Source organism: Ambystoma mexicanum, chromosome 5q (assembly GCF_040938575.1).
Source record: "Ambystoma mexicanum isolate Mex_15411 chromosome 5q, UKY_AmexF1_1, whole genome shotgun sequence".
Lineage (NCBI taxonomy): Eukaryota > Metazoa > Chordata > Amphibia > Caudata > Ambystomatidae > Ambystoma > Ambystoma mexicanum.
Window position 1 is genome coordinate 1,079,225,663 of NC_090933.1, and position 25,441 is coordinate 1,079,251,103.

At 46.3% G+C, this 25,441-nt stretch overlaps 1 protein-coding gene across 1 annotated transcript in view; it reads right to left on the minus strand.

Annotated features, from left to right (window-relative positions):
- The window catches only part of ANXA13 (annexin A13), a 184,603-nt gene that overhangs the window by 41,175 nt on the left and 117,987 nt on the right, over window positions 1-25,441 (minus strand). The window contains exons 7-8 of the mRNA XM_069621588.1: window positions 24,909-24,977; window positions 18,819-18,920 (exon numbers count right to left, since the gene is read on the minus strand). Coding sequence (XP_069477689.1) covers window positions 18,819-18,920; window positions 24,909-24,977 — 171 coding nt within the window. The remainder of the gene's footprint in view (window positions 1-18,818; window positions 18,921-24,908; window positions 24,978-25,441) is intronic.

Consider the following 25,441-nt stretch of genomic DNA (forward strand, 5'->3'; position numbering starts at 1 on the left):
CGCTGACCTCTGCATGCTCACAGGATCAGTTTCATGGATGTAGAGGGTGGTGCCATGGCCTGTGGAGGAAGAGTCAGCGCTGACCTCTGAATGCTCACAGGATCAGTTTCATGGATGGGGAGGGTTGTGCCATGGCCTGTGGAGGAAGAGTCAGCCCTGACCTCTGAATGCTCACAGGATCAGTTTCATGGATGTAGAGGGTGGTGCCATGACCTGTGGAGGAAGAGTCAGCGCTGACCTCTGCATGCTCACAGGATCAGTTTCATGGATGTAGAGGGTGGTGCCATGACCTGTGGAGGAAGAGTCAGCGCTGACCTCTGCATGCTCACAGGATCAGTTTCATGGATGTAGAGGGTGGTGCCATGACCTGTGGAGGAAGAGTCAGCGCTGACCTCTGCATGCTCACAGGATCAGTTTCATGGATGGGGAGGGTGGTGCCATGACCTGTGGAGGAAGAGTCAGCGCTGACCTCTGCATGCTCACAGGATCAGTTTCATGGATGTAGAGGGTGGTGCCATGGCCTGTGGAGGAAGAGTCAGCGCTGACCTCTGAATGCTCACAGGATCAGTTTCATGGATGGGGAGGGTTGTGCCATGGCCTGTGGAGGAAGAGTCAGCGCTGACCTCTGAATGCTCACAGGATCAGTTTCATGGATGGAGAGGGTTGTGCCATGGCCTGTGGAGAAAGAGTCAGCGCTGACCTCTGCATGCTCACAGGATCAGTTTCATGGATGGAGAGGGTTGTGCCATGGCCTGTGGAGAAAGAGTCAGTGCTGACCTCTGAATGCTCACCCCTGAGAACTGGAGCCATACTTCCTGCCTGGACACTTACTTTCTTAAGGCACCCTCTGTAGACATAGAACTTGGCCACACTTCTTTCATTTGAATTCATTGATGGGAGGATGGCCGGCCAGTAGGTGTTTATTTGTTAGTGTTTATTGTTTGTACTTTGTGTGTGGTGTGGCCACATGCAAACAAGATGCCAGAGAACCCTGTTTAGACTTCTTGGCAAGCCCTCCCCCCCACCCTAATAAACCCTGCCCCACTGCTTTTCTGTAACCCACTTATTGGGCTCACTGGCTGAATGTTTCAACGTGTGTGTTCTCAATTTGAGGAAAATTGGTGTTGACTTTAATTGCAATGTAAATAGAAAGACAGATGACATTCTACTGACTGCCAACCTGTTGCAGCTGCAGGCAGTGTCCCATGACTAAAGAATAGGGAACTACTTTGTTAATTCTTTCAAAGGGACACTTTTATTTAAGTACTAAAAGGCAAGAAGTACATACTAGCAATGATGTTCACCTAGTTTATAAATATACATTTTGGAAAATGTATGAAATTAATACAGACTCATTTTGATTTTGGAAAAACAAGGTATTGTATGATAAAAAATACAATAAATACTACAATCAAGTCTGAAAGTGAATATTTTCTTTTCTGAAGGACTGTGAGCGCACGATTGGTACTAAACTGATGCTAAAAATCAAGTACAAGTATTGCTGCAGTCACAATATAGGTACCAACAGTGCTGATCACAGCAAGAACCTAAAGAATAAAAGGAATCGCCCAAGAGAATCAAGCCAACAGTGACTGTAAATCTATTATAAAAAAGTAGCTTATAAATATACCTGATAAATATACCTGATGCTTCCCTATTTTCCACCAATGAAGGTCAAAGTGTGTTTCCTGGTGGTATGTATGTCTCTATTTCCCCCTGCCTGGGTGTCTTACTTCCTGAGGCAGTGTTGCCTGTACATTAGTGCATTGCTTTTAGGAATGCACATACTTCTCCCACAGGCTTTTCTGTAATGTTTGTGACGCCATGAGCATCATTCAAGCATTCTGGGGTCTTTTTAACTCCCAGACCCAATGCCCCAAACTATTTGTTTATTTATATTTTAGGGGCTATTTTCACTCGAGGCAGAGAGGAGCCACAGAGTCAGGGTGAGAGGTTTCACTGACTTGCCGGCCTCTTGTTTCTAGAATGTGCTGTTGCATCATGCTCTGCCCGCCACTCCACCACAGCCAAGCAGGATACGTTCACACCTGTGACGAAAATGACTAGTGCTCTGCAGGAGTACAGGGATGAGTAGTGGATACAACTCATACTGAGCCCCACACTGCTAATAAACCGGAAGCGATCGCAATCAGAAAGGTCAAATAGGCGTGGGCTGAGGGGAGGCTATATACTTCAGCAAGGAAGCATCCAACAGCAATAGTGTTCGGGTACCAGAATAAAGGATGTCCAACGAAGGTTCTATCCAAAAAGGAAACTTTATTTCAACTGAAAATATAAAAACATTAATGAAAACGACTATACCCCACCCCTGTAAGAAAAGACACAAAACATGTAGTCTTTGTGATGAAAGGGGGCACTCTGATTCTGAGGTCATGGGTGCATAAGCAATCATTTTAGCAGCAAAGTTAAGTTTACTGAAGGTGTATTTTGAAAAAGGCAGAAGTCTTAGAAGTCACTAGGGTCTTTTAAGGCACGTCTGGTGGACAGAACCACTTCAGATACCCTATGAAGTTGTTTGTGGGAATTGACAGCGCTGAGCCAGGCTCCTAGGCAATTTATCATGGGTTGAGTTGGCATTGAAATGTTTCGAGTTGGTTGTTCCCAGTGGATCATGGTCATCAAGACAGCTAAGTTGGCTCGAGATGTGGCTGAGGTCCTTTAGCAGGCAATGGTTGAGATGCTGGCTCGAATCAGTCGAGTTGGCTCAAAGAAGTCCAACGATGAGAGTGGTTGTTCAGTGGAGACTGACTTGAAAACGACTGGCGATTAGTCAGGCGATGGGGTTGGTTAGTGCATATATGGCTTGAAAGTGGATAGAAAAAAGCCTAGAGTGTTAAAGGCAACTCTGGGTGCTTGCAGTGGCTTGAAAAGCATCTCCAAATGATCAAACCAGCTTTTAAACAGATCAAAGTGGGCAAAAAGTGCCTAGAACTGGTTTTTTGACTTTAGGTTGCTGGGGAAACCTATCCAGAGTGTGCAGGGGCAATGTGGGTCCATGCTTTGCACTTCCCAGCCATGAAGGTTTCCAGAGAGCCCTTGCAGGAGCTGTCAAATTCAGCTTGCAGTAGTCCTTGTACAGTCAGCAGATCTTCTTGTCACGTGTTTTGTGTGTTCATCTCTTGTGTCTATGCCTGCATCTGATGCTGCAGGCTGCAGGTGTACTACAAATACATAAATAAATAAATCACCCCCAAATATTCCTATGGGATGTTTTATGGAAATGGGTTGTTCCTTTCTTGGAAGTCCTTGTCTTCACCTCCATTGAAGAGAATTTTGGGGCAAACAGTACACCCAATAATCTTGTAGGTGAAATACAATTTTTGCCCAAAGATGATTTAGCAGAGGAGGGAATCCCCTTCTAACCTACTGTAAGGGGTCAAATCCCGGATGTGTTGTTCAGAGTTGTTTTCCTGGTGATAGCATTCCCAGAGTGCTTTGTCTGCAAGAGGTGGGCTTGGGCATAGGAAGCGAGGGAGCCCTGGCACTATTGAAGATGGGGGCAGCCCTTCTGTGGATGGGTGCTTCTCTCTTTAATACTCTAACTCCACCCTCTCTCCTGTCCGCCCTCCATTAAGAATGTCTGTTAATTACCACCCGTTGCCATGGCAGAGCTCAGCTTAGAACGAGTGGTTTCCAGCTAACCACCTGGGGGATCCCCCACCCTTTGGTGAAGGTGACGATCCTTGCCAGAGAGATCAAAAGGGGGAAGCCGGTTTCTGGGTTGGACCAAATGGTTGTTTTGGATGAAGCCCAACCCTAGATACTGATACACATAAGGCCCTGTCAGTGAAATGAATACCTAGCTACCAAGTTGAACATATTATGACATCAATATGTTTTGTGCCGTATAACTGTAGATTCCCAGAGGCCACCATTTCAAAACAAGACATGGGGTATATTTAGATTTTATTCTGTCACCAGAATCTGGGGGCACACAATGATAGAGTCTTGGTTCGGGGATGGCCATGATTAAATGCAGAGCCAGCCTGCTAGAAGTTTGTGTTCCATCAGGCTGTTGGCAGGAATGCGCATGCCACTTTGTAACTGCCATGTTAAAAAACTACAAGTCAGCTGCTGAGATGTGTCAGTAGACCGGCTTAGTAGAGTTATATGTTCGCACCATACTTTTCAGCATGGAATTCGATCACAATGTTGAAAGGCTAAAAGTGAGTGTTTGTTTTTTCCCCATCTCGAGGATCAATAAAGTTAGTTGGTATCTGTTGAGTGAGACTTGTGCCTCACCCAGAAGTTGAAGTTACGAAGCCAAATAACTAGTGTTATGCAATATCCGAGACTTATATGTCAGGCAGCCCTGGTTATAGGTGATCCTAGAGTCAAGGTGCAGCCAATGAAAGGATGACATGACTGTGCACTCTCTTTACTAAGCGGTCAGTTCAACACTCTTCCAGGACTATACATTTGACATGTTATGTTCTTAGTAAATATGTGGATATGTGTCTTATTAATCAGACTGAGCCTGCAATTAGTGTGCGATTTATGTGGTCTTTTGTCTGCTTTAGGGACTCTTTCCTCCGCACACAACACCTCCTGATAGCAAACCCCAATCTTCTAAACTACAAAATCTGAAGAGAAGATTTATGGAAACATTTATGGAAACAGAACTTTTTTTCAAAGTTTGCAGTAGCCTGAAACTTCCTTCTAGTCTGAGCCTTTTACTTTATTCGGGTCCGTAAGCTCCGTACTTACGTCCAGTTCATAGAGCAGCTGACCGGCTTCAGTGCTTTATTGTTTTTTTATATCAATATTTTGATTGGCTTCTTCTCTTAGTGGGTCTTGGTGGACTCCGTGACAAGTTGGTCCCTGGCCAGAATCCACAGTTAGGCCTATCTCTCTTAATAGGATGATTTTACACCGCTGATGGGATTTGATTTGTTTTGTGCCCTTGTTCTTTTTTCAGGATGGTTTTACTGTCATCAACACGAGGGTTGTCCAACTCCGGAGCTCAGGGGCTGGGATCCTGATGGGTTTTCAGGATAACCCACATTAATATTCCTGAGGGAAAATGTGCATGCATTTAGAATCAGTGTATGCAAATTTATCTCATGAATATTAATGAGGGGTATCCTGAAAACCCGGCCTGGATACGGCCCTCGAGCCTGGAGTTGGACATCCCTGGGCTACACTGTGAGACCAGCTTCCACGTGATGTTATTCGTGTGTTGAACAGTGATTTTGCTTTGGGGTAGGATGGTTGAAGTCTCTCATGGCACTTCTAACATGCTATAAAGCCTTACTCCACCACTGCAACCTTCTATTATCCATGGGGTGTGCCTGCTGGGTTACCATGTCCCCCCAGAGACACCTACACAAATCTGCAACCTGGCCAAGCCACCGAAGATTCTTGGCCACCCAGCTCATTACACGCCTCCCCGCTCATTAAAAGCCAACCTTCCATGCTTATCCTCTGAAGGGATTGGTCCAATGAGACGGTGGCTAATACGGTGTTCTACAAACCACAACCTTCATCTATCCAAGGTTGAAAAATGGTGAACCCTTCAGTTGGGTTATAAACCACCTATTAGGAATCCCACTTGAGGTACTGTATGAAAATGTGATGTTACTGTCATCATCACAGATGCAGCGTCACCACCAAAGCAGCTCATTCAGCAGGAAGCACCATTGTTTAAGGCCATTCTGAAAAGTGAGAACTGCTCTTAGGCAGATGGTCTGAGGGAGGGTGCTCCATAGTTGTGCCATTACAATCAAAAACAAAAACAATTCTGCACCCCATCATTTACACTTGGGGCGAGTAAGTAGGTGCTGTTAGGCTGCTCTGAGCTGCCCAGGGTACACATTAAGCTCAAACGTCTTGCCCTAAAAGAAAGGACTGATGTGATGTACTAAGTGGTGTATACAGTAAAGGCCATAGGTTCTTCCGGCTTAGTAACCAGAAGCCAGAGGGTCCCAGCGATCTATAATGGGGTCTACTGCATTCTGGCAATGGTACCATTGGGAATACCAAAGTTGATGCCATCGTAATCACTTTATTATAATCAGCATAAAATCATTCACTACTCCCAACTATTATAGAAAAGTTAAATGCTTAACATTTGTATTTCAGATGATGAAAAGCGTCCTTTGTCACATATTGGCTTCACTGCACCAAAGGACCTTGCAATTCAAAGCTGTCCTGAAAGGGGTCCGCACAACCGCTACAAGCAATGGGGTTGGACCAAACTGCTGCAGCCTATGCTCTGTCCCACCAATCACTGCTGCAGCCTATGCTCTGTGCCACCAATCACTGCTGCAGCCTACGCTCTGTCCCACCAATCACTGCTGCAGCCTACGCTCTGTCCCACCAATCACTGCTGCAGCCTACGCTCTGTCCCACCAATCACTGCTGCAACCTACGCTCTGTCCCACGCAATCACTGCTGCAGCCTATGCTCTGTCCCACCAATCACTGCTGCTGCATACGCTCTGTCCCACCAATCACTGCTGCAGCCTAAGCTCTGCCCTACGTAATCAATTGATGCAGATGAAGCTTCAACTTGTTTAGGGCTGTCCCCCGCCCCTCCAAATGGCTGGACCTAACACATCACTCATCCATGGATGCTGCAGAATACCGCCCTAGGAACTGATTCATAGGGCAACAGCATTACTGCCATTGGCATAGAAATACAACTGCAGCCCATGCGGCCATCTAATGTCCGCAGATGACGTATGGAGAAGGGATAGATGGGACACAATGTAACCCATGTCATGCTCGCATTGATGAGGCCATGTGAAAGAATGGCTGCCTTCTCATCTACATTTTTTGTAGGAATGAAGCAATACCCTCTGGATTGGTTACTCCTTAACTGAGAGAACCCTTGAACAGCACCACATCATCGGAATTAACAGCAGCACCGAATAAAGGCAACATAACAAGTACCTAAAAAGCAGCTTCACCTGCAAGTGGGAGAGCAGCTGATGAGAAGAGAACTCACTCTGTCACACCCATTGTGTGTGGAATCCAGATTTGGATACACCAAAGAAGCCTGCATAGTCCACACTAGTCAAAGGCTGGCACCCTCTTCTTTCTAGTGAAAGGCTGGCATCATTTTCTTTCTGGTCAAAGGCTGTCACCCTTTTCTTTCTAACCAAGGCCACCATCCTTTTATTTCTAACCAAAGGCTGGTATCCTTGTCTTTCTAGTCAAAGGCTGGCATCATTTTCTTTCCAGTCAAAGGCTGGCATCCTTTTCATTATCGCCAAAGGCTGACACCCTTTTCTTTCTAGCCAAAGGATGGTATCCTTTTCTTTCTAGTCAAAGGCTGGCATCCTTTTCTTTCTAGTCAAAGGCTGGCATCCTTTTCTTTCTAGTCAAAGGTTGCCATCCTTTTCTTTCTAGTCAAAGGTTGCCATCCTTGTCTTTCTAGTCAAAGGCTGGCATCATTTTCTTTCCAGTCAAAGGCTGGCATCCTTTTCATTATCGCCAAAGGCTGACACCCTTTTCTTTCTAGCCAAAGGATGGTATCCTTTTCTTTCTAGTCAAAGGCTGGCACCCTCTTCTTTCTAGTGAAAGGCTGTCACCCTTTTCTTTCTAACCAAGGCCACCATCCTTTTATTTCTAACCAAAGGCTGGTATCCTTGTCTTTCTAGTCAAAGGCTGGCATCATTTTCTTTCCAGTCAAAGGCTGGCATCCTTTTCATTATCGCCAAAGGCTGACACCCTTTTCTTTCTAGCCAAAGGATGGTATCCTTTTCTTTCTAGTCAAAGGCTGGCATCCTTTTCTTTCTAGTCTGGCATCCTTTTCTTTCTAGTCAAAGGCTAGCATCCTTTTCTTTCTAGCCAAAGGTTGCCATCCTTTTCTTTCTAGTCAAAGGCTGGCATCCTTTTCTTTCTAGTCAAAGACTAACATCCTTTTCTTCCTAGCTGAAGGCTGGCATCCTTTTCTTTCTAGACGAAGGCTGGCATCCTTTTCTTTCTAGCCAAAGACTGGCATCCTTTTCATTCTAGCCGAAGGCTAGCATCCTTTTCTTTCTAGACGAAGGCTGGCATCCTTTTCTTTCTAGCCAAAGACTGGCATCCTTTTCATTCTAGCCGAAGGCTAGCATCCTTTTCTTTCTAGTCAAAGACTAACATCCTTTTCTTTCTAGCCAAAGGATGGCATCCTTTTCTTTCTAGCCAAAGGCTGGCATCCTTTTCTTTCTAGACGAAGGCTGGCATCCTTTTCTTTCTAGCCAAAGACTGGCATCCTTTTCCTTTTAGCCGAAGGCTGGTATCCTTTTCTTTCTAGTCAAAGACTAACATCCTTTTCTTCCTAGCTGAAGGCTAGCATCCTTTTCTTTCTAGTCAAAGGCTGGCATCATTTTCTTTCTAGCCAAAGGCTGGCATCCTTTTCTTTCTAGTCAAAGACTAACATCCTTTTCTTTCTAGCCAAAGGATGGCATCCTTTTCTTTCTAGTCAAAGGCTGGAATCCTTTTCTTTCTAACCTAGTCAAAGGCTGGCATCCTTTTCTTTCTAGTCAAAGACTAACATCCTTTTCTTCCTAGCTGAAGGCTGGCATCCTTTTCTTTCTAGACGAAGGCTGGCATCCTTTTCTTTCTAGCCAAAGACTGGCATCCTTTTCATTCTAGCCGAAGGCTAGCATCCTTTTCTTTCTAGACGAAGGCTGGCATCCTTTTCTTTCTAGCCAAAGACTGGCATCCTTTTCATTCTAGCCGAAGGCTAGCATCCTTTTCTTTCTAGTCAAAGACTAACATCCTTTTCTTTCTAGCCAAAGGATGGCATCCTTTTCTTTCTAGCCAAAGGCTGGCATCCTTTTCTTTCTAGACGAAGGCTGGCATCCTTTTCTTTCTAGCCAAAGACTGGCATCCTTTTCCTTTTAGCCGAAGGCTGGTATCCTTTTCTTTCTAGTCAAAGACTAACATCCTTTTCTTCCTAGCTGAAGGCTAGCATCCTTTTCTTTCTAGTCAAAGGCTGGCATCATTTTCTTTCTAGCCAAAGGCTGGCATCCTTTTCTTTCTAGTCAAAGACTAACATCCTTTTCTTTCTAGCCAAAGGATGGCATCCTTTTCTTTCTAGTCAAAGGCTGGAATCCTTTTCTTTCTAACCTAGTCAAAGGCTGGCATCCTTTTCTTTCCAGTCAAATGCTGGCATCTGTTTCTTTCTAGCCAAACACTTACCTGAATCCCCGGCGGGGGAGGATGGCAGCCACCAGCCCTACAGAGGCTCGGAGGCGGGATTACCCTGTTCTGAGCTTCCTCGTTGGCTGAGGGGCTGCCACACCCCCCACCCCCCGCCGGGGATGTGAAAGAAGCTAAAGCTTTGAGGGATTCTGCGTGTGGTATGGACCGGGTGAGGGCCAAACAGATTGTTTGTAACATTCTTATTGACCCTCGCCAGTTACTAATAAAATCAACATTATTACATCTACATTGAGGAAAGCTTTTGATGGATTTTATCAATGGACATTTGGCTTCATTGCGAGTTGGGCAATATTTCTTTTGGAAATACCGCCAAATTAATTTACCATTATTGTTACTCAGTCTAGCGGATGGACCCCAAATCATGAGTGGGGTTAATGGTGCTAATCCCCCCTCCCAGCAGTCCACCGGACTCCATGAAGATTTATCAGGGCTTGTGGTTCTGCCTGTGGTACTTCTTACAATTTGTGCCAGGGCAGCTGAGAAGATGTTTGTATTTGTATTTATTGTGGTTATGTAGCGCTTTAATCCAAAGCGCTTTACATAGTGGAAAAAAAAGGTCTGGGTGCCCCTCTACCGAGAACGAACACGGCTAAGTCACCTGTGTTGTGTGGAAGGCCCCAACTCGCGAGGGTCTACAACCACAAAAGTCATAATTCGGCAGTGCCTAAAAGTGGCGGCAAAGTGGCAGTGACAGAACCGCCACGGCTTTCCTGCTACTTATTGCAGCTCTGCAGAACCAGCAGTGAGCCCCACTGTATTGAATGGAGGCCGTGTGTTTTTTGCACTGTCACTGAACTCGCCCTGATTGGCAGCAGCACCTGTCTGCAGGCATCCCGGAAGTGGTAACTTGAAGTGGGTTGCGTGGCAGACTGCCTCTTGTGAAATGCCGTCTCGCTGGTGATGGTGGAGAGGCACACGCTACCGTTGCGGCAGCTGTGGGTGTGTAAACAAATACAGGAGGTGAGAAATAGCAACACGCTTGCACAACCCATGAAATGTACAGAAGTATGTACCGCAGAAGTGCCTACACAGGATCCTGAGAAACACAATTGCATGGGAGTGTCCAGTGCCGCCTGGGGAGAGGCATGTCACACGCGTACACCGAGCTGAGCCCCATGATCTGGAGGCCTTGAAGATATATTGGTGACTGCATAACTCATCGCACCAGGAAAACAATCATCCGGTTACGGGCTGGCATTACTAACATACTAATGCTTTCTGGGAAGTGTAGTCTTGGTAACTTCGTTTGAACAATTTGAACTTAAGCATCTCATACCAATACTTTGGGAAATGATTCATTAGTGGGTCAGTGGAGTCCCAGTCGCGTGGTTCCCCCCGTTCCCCGTGCTCCTGCCAAACCAAGGGAAGCCAGACTTTTCAGGGTGGACGGTAACGCTGGCGTTTCCTTGAAACAGACATAACACATGCCCTTGCTGCAAGCACTAAAACGTCTGTTTCTCACATGATGCAGAAGGAACATCACATCAGCCTGCAGACAACCAAGGACAGAGGCTAACACATGTCTAAGTCACAACAGCACCTAGTTATAGCTAATTTAATCCACATTGTATTTTTTAAACAAAACAGAGAAATAGTTAGGTTCTCCCCACAACCTCGAAAAATACAAATGCCAAATGTCTATCAAGAGAAGCAAAAGTCAGCATCTGAGCTTGAGCCTCCATTTTGTAAAGGTGATTGCAAAGTACAAACGTATTTCATAATATCAATTATGCCATATAGAGATATGCATTATTGTCTGCGCACTTCCAGGCATAGTAGTAGGTACAAATAAAAATGTAAATAGAAAGATACATATAGATTACCCATGTGAACCTATTAATAATCTCAGCAGTTGTACAAACAGAGCTTCATTCACCCTGCTTCCTAACCACACACTAGGCGGCCACAGTACCCCAAAGCCTAGCAGCCTTATCCCTTACTCTGTTACTTATTAAAACCAATAGTATATTTAATTTTGTAATTCCATTCCTGACTAGTTTGCCTTTGTGATGAAATGCCATTAGGCAAGGGTGTGAAAGGTCTGGCTTTTTTTATTTTTATTAAGTAATAAAATGATGCAGGTAATTCAATCTCTGAAAGGGAAATCTGCTAATCAGATTACCCTTTCATAATCGCCATGCCAAAAGCACAGTGTGCACTTCTGCCTTGCTACATCAGTATCATAAGTCGCAGCACATGCTCTAAAAATGGCACAGAGCAGGTTCAGAGGTTACAGGTGCCCTCTTTACAGCAAGTCTCTGCAGTGCTGGGGCTGCATTTAAAATATGTAGCCTTGTTCCAAAACCTGCATAACCCTGGAGCTCCTGTTCCGGTGGCACAATAAACTAGAGCATCTCTCAGAGTTATCACAGCCACATTAAATTGATTTTGCACACGTGTCAGCCCCGAGGACCCAGTTCAGCTGTGCAAGGATTATCTGTATTACTCCCAAACAAGGTCCACCACTGTCCATTGACAGGACTGTAGCCTTGTGGAGATTGCTTCTCTTTGTTCCTTTGTAAGGGCAGGTAACACCCTTTCCCCAGGACAGCAACTCCACAGGAAGCTGGCCTTGGAACAGAAACCAAGAGGCACACCCATTCACAGAGGGCCAGGCCTCACACCAAGGGGCTGCATTTCTAAATGTCCTTGATCCTATTGAGAAGGAGATGGTGCAGGAGTTGCCTAGCCAGAGATGGATCGGTGCAGGTTTGGGAGGGTTCTGTCATCTTGATTCTCTCTGCCTCTCTTTCCTGTCCCCTCCACTTCGACTGGAGCAAAGCACTTTGGGTGTGACTCATAAGGGCAAAGGCCACACATTTCAAGAGCAGGGATTGGACCACTGAAGCAGGGTAGCTTTCGTCCAATCACCTGCAGTTCTTTTCCTATAAAGGAAGGGGCCTCCCACCACTTCTGGGAGTCATCTTGAAGGATCCTTGGATCATCACTTGAGAGGATTTCACTGCATCCTGCTGAGAGAGCAGTCATTTCTTAAGTCTTCCAGTCCTGAGGGGAAGGCAGGGGCCATTGAGGGTGATCTGCTGCTGGAACAGGACCTGCCTCTCTGGCAGCCACAGTGGTACCCAGCACCTCACCATGTTGGAGGACCCGAGAAAATAACTCATCTTGTCCCTGAGCCCCTGGATTTGGACCCACAGCACCCTGAGAGCTAACACTGTTGGGATCCCAGTGTCTCTGCCATTGAACTGTTTTGAGCATGTTTCTAGAATTCTTCAGCATATTTGAACCAGCAGGACCCTCTTTTGCTACATTTAGCTATCGCCTGATCTTCGCTCAGCACCATTAAGACTGGTTTGGCACTGCCAAACCACCAATAACTGCAAGAAAGGTACTATTGACGGCTCACTGCCCTCTTGGTCGATTCATGGTCCGTAGAGAATGGTTAGGTCAATTTCCACCCTTTCTGCTCACAACTACATATTCTTTTTCAAGAACATTGTTCCTTTTGCTTGCCTTTCATGCCTTATTCATTACCCAGAGTGCTGCAGCTACTATCTTTGCTTATTCTGGGTTATTTCCTCAGGGGTGGGTTTTGTGTTGTGGTGTTCTAGTTAGTTATTATTGTACATTGTGTGTTTAATTAAAGTGTATATATTTCTATAAAACCTTGACTGGACCTTCCTTTATTTTGGACTGTAATACTTCACTGTTTGGGTTGCTACTGAACCACAGCCACACCCCTCTTAAGAGTATAGCCTTCCCTCGGCCCACATTACCACAAAAGGCGAAGGAGGTATATATCTTAACTGTGCCTGTTTTACCTTTATGATTGTGCTGGCTCTTGGTTTGTAGAAGTGTGAGGAATGAGTGGGAGTTTTAGCCTCTACTCATCCTTGTACTCCTGCAGGACTGAAGTCAATTTGCCACAGCTTTGCAGTCTGTTTCTACTTGGCAGTAATTAGATTATGAGCTATTTTATCGACTAGCAGCAAAGGTGGACGACCTACAAGAATGACTTCTCTGCCTGACCTTTTTTTTCATACTCCTGGCTGGTAGTGGCCAGTGCATATAGTTCTTGGGCATGGCCACTAAATATGCTCCCATGAATCCAAACCAGATTTGCATCTTCAACATTAAGTTGCAGCATCTTTGTATGTGGATCTTTGACAGACGATCTGCTGAGTTGGACCTGTAGAAATATGGAATCCATTAAAAGTTTACCCCACAAGGAATCGAAGGTGACATTGTGCACAAACAACCTAATTCCTCCTTGTCTATTAAGAACCTGCTCCTCCACTGAAATTTCCTTCTTATTTGAGAATAATCCTCTCTATCAGTATGCTCAAAATTTTGGTACGGTCTGTGTTAAGACGGATTTCTGAACTCTGTCCTGGAGGCGCAGAGGTTCAGAAGGCCAACCTAATTACTTGGAACAGGGTAACCTCTGGACAAGCCAGACCAATCAGGGTAGCGATAGCGGCGGTCAAGACTAGGTCTCAAGAGGGGTGAGGGTGACTGAAAGCCCGCAATGAGCACACAAAGCAAGGACACTTACAAATTACTCCAAACAGGTGTTATATTAAAAATATATACACATTTATTCCAAGGCCTTTGTAACAATGACCGTAGCGAGAAATCACAATAAAACACTAGTAAACCAACACATACCAAACCAATACAATATATATACAAATACAAACAAGTCTAAAGCGTTAGATGCACGAAATGTGTAGTCCACCTAGAAGGGGAGGAAAACAGGCAGTGCGAAATAATGATTAGACCCAGTCTGCCTTCAGAGGCACCTAACTAAAAGGAAGTCCAAGCCCTACGAAGAGTGGAGCCTTGTGCTCAAAAGTACCTGCACACGCTGGTGCCAACGGGCAAAAAGGGGAGTCTCTTCGAGGGAATCAGGCAGTTCAGTTTGGTGCACAAATGAAGAAGAACAGAGTTCTGCGACTCAAGCGCAGCCTCCACTGTGGGCAGAAGCAGAGCGCGAGTACGGAAAGGCGTGCTGTTTGACACAGCGGGGAAAAGCTATGGGCTCCTGCAGGAGGGTGACCAGTTCCTAGCTATGCTACTCACCGGTCCCCGATGCAAGCAGACCCGGGATTCTCCGCGTCAGTTTCAGTGCTCTCAAGTTCAGATAGGAGCAGGAGACGTCTCGTCGTCGTGTAGATTCTGCAGCAGCAGAGTTGAGTTAAAGATGTCCCAAACGAAGTGAACCCGCACAGTTTGTTACCACAGCAGGGCAACGGAGCGGCCGTGTGTATCTCAGCCAAATGTACACTACTCACTTCAGACCTGGGAATGCCAAGTGTACGAATCGTGTGAGAGGCACAAGGACTCGAAATACAACACAACCTGACGGCGGTTACAGAGCAAGACTCCTGGGTAGGCTGGTCAGTCTGCTGGATGGCCCAGAGACACTTCCGAAGGCTTACGTGTAGGAGATGGTGAAGATGCAGAGAATAGCTGTCCCCGCTATTCCAAGGGTCGAAGTACCAGTACAGGCCTTCTGATTCGATCAGAGGTAGAAAGGGTTTCACAAGGCGACAGCAGTGAAGAGGAGCAGTCCTTCAGCGGGTCACCAGCGATTCCTCGGTTCAGCCTCATGGTTGCAGGATACTTGGCTCCTGTATTCCTTTGTTCCTGAGAACTCAGGAGATCGACATGGTAGTGGTGTTTCCAGCCCCCTCTTATCCATGGTTCCCTTCGCGCCAAAACGGAGGGGACCCAATGGGAGATCCGCTCATCAAACAGTCACACCATACGTGGACCTATCACGGACCATGGTGGTCCCAGGCATTCACACCACACTAGACTCTCTGGCACCCAGGATGTGTATTGGGACCAGACATCTCAGCCCACATCCTGGAGGCACACACAAGGCCTGTAGAAGCCCGCGAAAGCATCTGTGTTTCGCGGGAAAGTACATGCCCAAATAAGGAAGGCCCCAGGTCGGCTCAACCTGGGGAAGGTGAAGGGGGCAAGACGGTCAGCGGACAGGACAAAGGAGCCTTGTGGTCTGGCCATTTTGGGAGCCAGGCCACCATTTTGGGCTAAGCGCGAGAAACGCGCTTAAAACGCCAAAAGGAGCTCAAAAACACAAGAAACGATCGCTGCCACCATTCCCGTCCGTGATTCACTTGCACCGATCATTTACAATCCAAACAGAGTATCTAGGGCCTGTAGAAGACTAGAGACCCAAGAGAGCAGTAACTTAGCTTACAGTGCCCTCTTGTGTCATGTTGCACGAAAGCTGCAACATGATAAAGAAACTACGGAAAACAGCGTTTCCCGGTACTGACTGTTTTAAGGGCATGTCAGTTTCCCCGTAAGAATGGAGCGAAAGCCCAGAGGAGTGCGGCAGAAGGCTGCACTTCTCTGGCAAAGTCTAGATCATGGTGTAAACAACAGCAAAAGGTTTAGGGGTTGCCACATGGAAGGAAAATTACCCACAATTAAGAAATCTTTCCTAACAATCTGGAAATACCACCCTTCTCAACCGTTAGCTCCACAATCGCTGAGCAGAGAGGAGAACAAATATAGTGCCATGCAATTGTAGATACCTAAAGAACTACAAGTTAACATTAGGGCCACTGGCCAACCCCTGCTCTTGAAAAGACTGTGTGTTCCTGACTGCACATGGATCATCAATAAGCACTATCCCTGCATTTTCCCAGTTTGCGTCAGCCGGGGTAAGTATTGCAGGCAAGGCTGAGGTGCCCCAGATAAGAATACTGATGGACCATTCTCAGACCTTGAATTTACATCTGATTTTAAAATACATACTGCATAGATCTCTAAGCAAATCACTTTGGAAGTTCTTATATACTTAGGGTTACTGATTTCTTTTTAAGACACATTATCTCTAGCTGAACCATTAACTCCAAAATGGCACCTCAAGGGGAGTACCCTGCTTGGATCTAATAATATTTGTACATAGGCCACACAGGCTACCAAAATATTTCCCCTGATCTAGGAGTGCCCATCCTTCTGCATTGGGCCTACATAAATGACTTCCTAACAGCCAATACCAGAGGTGGAGCCTCAGGGTTTTTTACTGAAAGTGGCAATGTTACCATCTGTGTAAACTCGCCTGAATCCTTTCCTTCACACCTTGTATCCAGATTGTGCCTCCTACAAATCTGATTGGTTAATCTATCTTCTGTTTTCTCCTAAAACTTGAAAAGCAGGAGGCAAGACTTGGACATGCAAGAGTTTATCATGGCTCTCTACAGTGTGAGGCAACATTCTCAACATCTACATGGCAAATTAACAAAGTGGCTGTTACTTTACTGTCCACCTGAAACTCTAGAACACAATCCTGCAAAGTCCAAAGACAGTCCAGTTAATTTAAAGGGATGAAACAACACACCCAACAGCAGCCTGATGGCAAGATTTTATATAAAAAATGTCCTGGCAACAATATGTATCACGGATTACCCTTCAACGGGCCTTCTTTTTCTTCAAACCCGCCTCATTTTACTGAAAATGTATTGCTCAATCTGAGATCAGCATTCCCTGGACGATCATGGGCATACCTAGATTATTATTTAATCTGAGATCAGCCTTCCCTGGACAATCATGGGCATGAATGGATCATTACTCAATCTGAGATCGGCATTCCCTGGACAATCCTTGGTATGAATGGATTGTTACTCAATCTGAGATCTGCATTCACTAGAAGATTGTGAGCATGAATCAATTTTTTTCTGTAATCTGAGATCAGCATTCCCTGGACAATCATGGGAATGAGTGGATTATTACTCAATCTGAGATCAGCATTCATTGGAAGATCATGAGCATTGATCGATTTGTATTTAATCTGAGATCAGCCTTCCCTGGACGATCATGGGAATTAATGGATTATTATTCAATCTGAGATCAGCATTCGCTGGACGATCATGGGCATGAATGGATTATTATTCAATCTGAGATCAGCATTCCCTGGACGATCATGGGCATGAATGGATTATTATTCAATCTGAGATCAGCATTCCCTGGACGATCATGGGCATGAATGGATTATTATTCAATCTGAGATCAGCATTCCCTGGACGATCATGGGCATGAATGGATTATTATTCAATCTGATATCAGCCTTCCCTGGACAATCATGGTCATGCCTGGATTATGACTCAACTGAGATCAGCATTTACTGACGATCATGGTCATGCCTGGATTATTACTCAATCTGGGATAACCATTAGCCAGTCTGGGATAAACATTCACTGGACAATCATGATCAAGCCTCGATTATTACTCAATCTGGGATCAGCATTCAAATGAACGATCATGGTCATCAATGGATTATTAATCAATCTGAAGTCAGCATTCCTTGGATGATCATGGGCATGACTAGATTATTACTCAATCTGAGATACACATTAATTGGACAGTCGTGGTCATGCCTGGATTATTACTAAATCTGAGATCAGTATTCACTGGATGCTTGTGGGCATGACTGGATTATTACTCAACTGAGATCTGCATTCACTGGATGATCATGGGCGTGGCTGTATAGTTACTCAATCTGAGATCTGCATTCACTGGATGATCATGGGCGTGGCTGTATAGTTACTCAATCTGAGATCTGCATTCACTGGATGATCATGGGCGTGGCTGTATAGTTACTCAATCTGAGATCTGCATTCACTGGATGATCGTGGGCATGACTGGATCATTACCTGATCAGAGTTCAGCACTGACTGGACAATTATTATATTATTATTAGATATTTTCAGATCACTCTTCCACCAGTTTAATAAATAATTCTGCAAGGGATGTTTCTCTCGTGTAAAAGCCTACTTGGGATCACTCTGTTCCATTAACTTCCAGCGTTATCCAACATTATGGAGAAGTGTGGGATTTTCCAGACCCATACTCCTGGAATATGATTGATCTCTTGAGAACTGTGAATGAACGATGCACAGTGTTGATGCACCAATCCTTCCCAACCACTCAGCTGCATCAACACTGTGCACCATCTCATCTTCCTGTGGAGGATCAGAACTGTGGCCTATGTTGTGAGGTGACCCCACTGTTAGATAATTTTGGAGGGTCTTGACCAGTCAGTCCCATAAAATCAAATGGACTCCTACTTTGCCCAGCCCTATGTCTGTGACATGTGAGTATCTACTCTTCCCCCATCATATTCAACACCTTCATGGCCCGGCTGTTTCATGTACTCATGTACTCAAAAACATAGGTGTTTGTGTTCATTCCTATGGAGACAATACACATCAGCGCTAGAATTTAAAATCAATCTGACCCGGAGAGACTGAGGGGAAAACTCCTGACAAGCATCTATACTTGAAGATCCTTTTTTGCACAGACGGTGCCAAATCTAATGAGAGTGAGGGATCCATAAAGAGCAATTGTCTCTTAGGGGAAGTCTCTGGCTGATCAGACTTTGCATGTGGATTTGCGAACTGCGGTTCAATTACAAAAAGAGACTTGTGAGAATTTCAGAGCACAACAAAGCATATCTCGAATGTGTTTGGCAGTACACAAACTCTGTCTCTCACACAAATATGTGCAATCATAAATGCACATGCCTAAACCGTAGCCAACACATGCCTGCATGGCCCACTTCACATGATATAGACCTGGCCAGGTGCATAGACTATGGTACACTAGACTCAGTAGAACCGACCGGATAGTTCGATGTGTACTTACTATTTCATAGGCTTTAAACGTAGCTCGTAATTGCATGTAATTCCTCTTTGCCAGCACAACGTTGAATTGAAGCTCATCTGTGCCCCAGCGACCTTGGCCTGCCTGGACGGAGAAAACAGACAAATACATTTCTTATGTATAGGATCAAAAATGCAAATACATGGCAAATTACGCAGTTGAGCTCCACCTTACATAAAGTAGCCAAGACTAACAATCCGGGTGTCCAACACCCCAAAAATGACATATGTTCTACCCTTCCACACTTCATTCCATGCCCCACCACACACAGCAGTTTACATTTCTCAAGTTTGTACCACACCAACTCCTAGTGCAGAAAGTTGGTACAAAAAAACATAGTAAACTTTGGCTTTATTTCAGCACTCATGAGTCCATTGTCCAGATCTAAAGTCTGCAAACTAGGTTGCACCTGGGGAGAGAACAAATAGTCAGGTGGAATAAATTAACTATGTCCTAATAAACTTTGCTAATCTTTAATCACCTTGAACAGAGGCCACAACATGTATCGACCCTCTCTCTCAGCCAGCCTCTCATCAACTCTGCTCCTGCCTGCTCCTACATTAGTGAAGCATTGATGTAGCAGTCCCTGGGCAGGTGTGCCCCCACTCTACCATCAAGGATGCAGCAGTTGCTGCCACAGAGGTTAGCCCTGCTGGGCTCCACTTTAACAATATACTATCCGAAAATAATTTAAAAATGGCTGCTGCGTACCGATGCCCAGACCAGCATGTTCTTTTCTCCTGAATGCCCGCCTCTGCAACATCTTGATTGGCTGCCTTTCCCTGATGTCCTGGAGGCCCATGGGAGCAGGCAGGTGAAGCCAGCCCCAACAAAGGCCACACACCAAGGCCGGAGTCTGCTCCTGTCTGGTTGTGTCTGCCGTTGCCATGCCTCCGCCAGTCCTGGGAAGCCTCCTTATTGCATCATGAGTGCGCCGCATATTGCTCCGGCACCTTTACGGCCATATCTAGGTAAGAAGATAAACTCGCATTCCAATCACTGCGATCTGGACTCAGCACTCCTTTAAGATCTAGCTCGTCCTACTCGTTTTCTGCCTGTCTTAATGCCCAACACTACCCCTCTGTGCTGACCACCAGCTCTAGTCTCCTGGAACTGCCCGCTTCCATCCCCGCTCACAGCAAACCTGTCCGACACAACCTTTCCGCTCTCCTATGTGCCCACCGGCATCTAATGAGTTAATCCCTACCGTGACATGCACATTACTTGACCTCCAAACCGGTCCAGATCGTCATGGACTGAGACACCAATTCCCACACTTTGAACAAGGCAAACGCTACCTGCCTTCGTCAGCCCAAGTTCTTACTACAGCTAACCAGCATATCAGCACAGAGCATAGGCAGCTTCATCGCCCAACACCCTTTCTGACAGCAGCACTTGCACAGCATGCACCCTGGAAACACACACTTCAAATACCAAGTACAGCACTTCTAATACCAATGTGGCAACATCTGGCTCTACTGCTCCACTCAGACTCATGACGCCCCGCTCTCTGTGCACACCGTCTGCCATACTGGACAATGTCAAACAGCCTTTTCTGAATCACTCCAGGCCCATCCTGACCTCCAACACCTACCAATTCTCCAAACAACGCTCGGCACATAAAGATCCCAGGCCATAACCAGGCCCTGCATTAGCCTTATTCACCTGTCTACTAAGCTAAGGCATCCACATTGGCCACAAGCCAACCTCTCTCCACTCAACAACCACAATATCACCAAGGAGACACTGCCCTGCCTAGGACTTGCCTGTCTGGCTAGACCTCGGGTCAGAACATCCTCCCAGGTGCCTACCACTGCTCAGCGTACGCTCCCACCATTAAGAGCTACAAGACATTCCCGACTCGGCTCTCACACCAGCCCTGCCTCCTTACCGCCCAGTAGTGATGTAAACCTGGCAATGTCCAACAATGCCCCCAGCCTCCTCGCAAATAAACTGGCACTCTAAAAGGCGCACTAATCAACGTACGTTCCCTAGGAGCACACACCACTGACGTTCATGATCTATTAATGGAACACCAACTTGACATCCTTGCCACCACGGAATCATGGCTACATAGCACCTCAGGTCCTCTGCTCTCGCTGGCCACCCCCCCCCAACTATACTATCTTTAGGGCAGATCATCTCAACGCTATATGTGGAGGACTTGCACTAATAGCCAAATCCTCACTAAAGATGAGATCCTCACCCATTCCCGAGCTTCTCAAGCTCCCTACCAATCCTCAAAACCCCTTTAACCTGCACCTGCTCTGTCACCAACCCAACGGTTCCAATCGCCCTGACCTTGACATCCCCCTCCTCATCACGCCTTTCATGAAGCTCACAACCAAATTTATGATTTTATGTGACCTCAATCTAGGTTCCCATGACCCAGCCGACCCCAAAGCCTCTGCCTTAGCACACGCCCTAGATGACATGAATTTCAGCCAACTGATAAACTCACCCACCAATGCCAAAATACGGATCATGGACTCGGTCCTCGCTACTAACGCAACCATTGACATCACAACCATCAGTGAGCTATCTTGGTCTGACCACGTACTGACTCTGTTTAACCTCACCCTTGCCTCACCTCACATTGCTCGTTCTCCTAACCAAACCCAGTTTGTATCAGAAACACCCGCAAACTGACACACAACCTATTGAAACCAATCCTACTGGCATCCCTCCATTCCTCTCCTTTATCCACCTAATGAGCCCACACGATCTAGCCGACCAGTACCATGACTGCCTTCTCCACACCATGGACTTGCATGCTATTCTCACTACCAAAACTCCCAAGCCCCACAAACCTAATAATATCTGGTTTATGGATGAGCTTGTCGCACTACGAAGGAGCAAAGGATCCCTGGAACACCTGCACAGAAAGCATCCTACACCCAGTAACCACATATCCCGCACCACTGCCTCCTGCTCCTACAAAGCAGCGATAATCAACCTCAAAGTTGAGTCTAACAATGCGCAAATCCCAAATGCAGGGTCCAATACTAAAGAACTATTCTCCACTTTCAGAGAACTCGAGTCCCCGATCCCCATCACTACCCAGTCCACACGGACAAAGCCTGGTGCACTACAATAAAAATGGCTCTATCACACAAAATTGAAATACTTTGTGATAAAATCAATGCAAAACAGCAATGCTTGCAGCTAAATCCCCTACGCTGAATCCCCCCCGAACCACCCAGGGTGTCCTGTTCTTCCTCACCGCCATCTTTCAAGTTCCGCTAAGTCACGGAAGAACGGGCTCTAGCCACCATTTGAGCGCTAAATGCATCTAACTGCAAACGTGATACATGCCCCGCTCACATTGTGAATCTTTGTGCTCCCACACTGGCACCGATCATCACAGACTTCGAGAATGCCTCCTTCCTGTGCAGCACAGTGCCATCGAGTATCAAAGCAGCTTGTATCACCCCTATCCTTAAAAAGCCCTTCCTTGACCGGCCCTCCTCACCAACTATCGACCAATTACCAGTGCCCCTTTTCTGGTCAAAATACTTGACCGACCTGCCCATGCTCAAGTACAACACTTCCGGGAACATTACCACTTGCTCGGCATGAGACAATCTGAATTCCGTCCTAAACATAGTATGAAAACAGATCTCCTGGACCTGAAAATCCAAATGGATAGTATTCGAGATTCAGACAACTTAGGCATTCTCCTATTATTAGATTTATCTGCCGCATTCAACCTATTCGATCATGACACCCTGTGCCAAGACTTCACTCGCCACTTCCACTTTTCACCTGAAACCACTGCATGGATTAAGCAATTCCTCAGCGAACGCTCCACAGAGTATTCACTGGGGCGCATGCGGCTGATCCCATTCCGGCGCCACTAGGTGTAACACAAGGCTCCTGCCTTTCACCCCTGCTTTACAACACAGACACCAAGCCCTTGTTTGACCTCCTAGACTCCCAGGGTATCATCTATACCAACTCTGCAGATGATACCCAAATACTTATCCCGATCACAGGCGTCTATTCCCTGGACGCTGCCTCAAGCAACTCAGTGTGCAGTACCACACAAACTAGGATGGCGACCCACAACCTTTGCCTAAACGATGAGAAAACCAATCTCCTCATTGTTGGTTCTGAAAAACCTGGACACAGCCTTCACCTCCTTCTGCATCGATGGAACTGCCATCCCAATCCTGTAGCAGGTTAAAACATTGAGGGTACATTTGGAAGCAGAGCTCTCTATGGCCAAGCATGTTAACAGCCTTATATCTTCTACTGCCTACACATCCAGACTCACCTCCCTGAGCAGGCAATTCCTTTCCCCAAGCAACTGCCTCACGCTCGCTCGAGCTCTTATCCTCTCCAAACTAGATTATTGCAACGTTCTCCTTTTGGGCACCTCTGCAGTGAACCTGCCAACATCTCGGCCACCAGACGCAAAGCCCACTGGCTACCTATCAAGGGTCGGATTGACTAAATGCCGAGCTTTAATCAAGTCTACGCAAAAACGACGCGCATACTCGTCCTTAGCACTTAAGGGCTTACAAGCTTACAACACTGACTATGGCCCACAGAAGTGTTTATAAAGAGTTGCCTCTATATCTCAACAACGCCCTATCTGAAAAAGTCCCTGTTTGCTCTTTGAGATCAAGCTCCAGCATTTTGCTACTCACCCACCTGCCCCACTACCCCCGGTATAAGGGCAAATCGAGCAGGAGGAGCTACCTTTGGTATCTCTGCTCCCACGCTCTGGAACTCACTCCTGAGAGCAACCAGAAACAAACAATCGTACACCACGTTCAAAAAGCTGGTTAAAACCTAGCGTTTCGACAAGCATGACGGACTGCTTAATCCTTTACAACGCCGGCCTCTCTTGTTGCTGTAGCAAAGGCCGTGATACCTGTGGGTCTGGGCGCTATATACATGTTAGAAACTGTCACTCAGAAAACACTCAGCAGAGAGCACTCACTGAACATACCACATCCAGCATGACATCCCATGCACACAGTGGACAGGGAAAAGGCAAGTCACAGCATTGTGGCATTTGATTTCTCTGGTCATTGCTGGCATTCCCTGGGTCCTGGGGTGTTTAGGGGCCGTGAGAGAATGGGGTGGGGTTGGATAGAAGGAGCGGGGGAGATGGAGGGAGTGGGAGCAGTGCAAGATGGCTTTGCTGTTGTGTAGGGAAGCTTAGACGTGGCATGTGTATACTGTGGGGGGGGGGGCATGTTTCTTATCTGTCTGTCTGTCAGGTTCAGCGTTATGCTCATGTGGGATGTTCAGTTCAGCCGTGGGGTGGCAGGGGAGGGTTTGTGGTCGTTGCGTTTGATGTAGGGCATTAAAAGTTAGGGTGCTATGGCGAGATGTATTCTCACTGATGGTCCGAGCTTAGTAATATTGGTAACATCCAAAAAGCACGTGGGGCCTGATTCACAGAGCGTTTCCCTATGGGATTGCGCCATGAAAAAACGCTTCTGTGAATCGGGCCTTTAATCTTACAGTTTGCAATAAAGGAGCAGAAACTAAGGATGTATATGTTTTGGCCGTGGCTCAATTGTTTGCGGTGGCTGCGAAGCCAATAAAACCCCCACCGACGCCCCACTTACCTTTTTGCTGTCTGTGCATGTTTTTACCATGCAGCGTCAGATCCGTCCCTCCTGCGGGTCGGATCTGACGTCAGGGCCGTTATTTTTTTGTCCCCCCACCTCCAGAAGCGGGGGACACCCCCGCTACCCTCAAAGGCAATCACTACCAAACATGGAGAACCGGGGAACGCCCCCCCCCCTCGCTCCCCATGTTTGGTAGTGATTACCCAAATTGGTCGTTTCAAATCGACCAAATGGTACAGGCCGAATTCGGCCAGTTGTACCATATGGTACAAATGTAGCCAAATTACCAATTTGGGTAATACCGAAACTAAAGGAGGGTGAGTAGCATAGTCAATGAGCGGCACATCGCCCATGGGCAATCAAGATGCCACCTCTAGCAAAGCATAACATGGCATAGCAATGCACGACATGGCATGCGAAGCGGTATGAAAAAGCGCAAAAAGCGCACATCATGACAATGTGGCCTAATCCTCAGAATACTTACTTCATACAACTCCTTTGCATCCTTTCCGGCCAGATCTTCGTTTATTTCGAGGCCTTCGTCTCGGTTAGCCTAGGCAGGGAGAAAGACACTTGTAATATTCCTCAAACAACAGCAAAGTGGAAACGTTTTCTATCCAGTGGACGTGCAGTGTCTGCTGCCATCTAGTGGGCATTCCAGTCAGTGCCAGAGAAAGGGGCTGCACTCGACTCCATTGCTCCCAAGAGAAGGCCATCCTGGCATGCATGAGTAGTGACTTTATGTATGGCAGCCAATGCAATATGCAAAGCACGTTACAAAATACATGATGGATCTGAGTGGCTCTCCATTGGCTTTAAAAAAATAAGCGATCTATTGCAGAGCGTGTGAAATACATGAACACACACAGCGAATGCGTGGTCACATTCAAAGCACATCTCTGTAAATTAGACAAATGAATACAGTTTGTTGAGTTGTATAAAATGGAAACACGTAATGCTTACGGAGATACTGATATATAAGAGATCTCTCCCACGGTACAAATGTCCTTTAACATT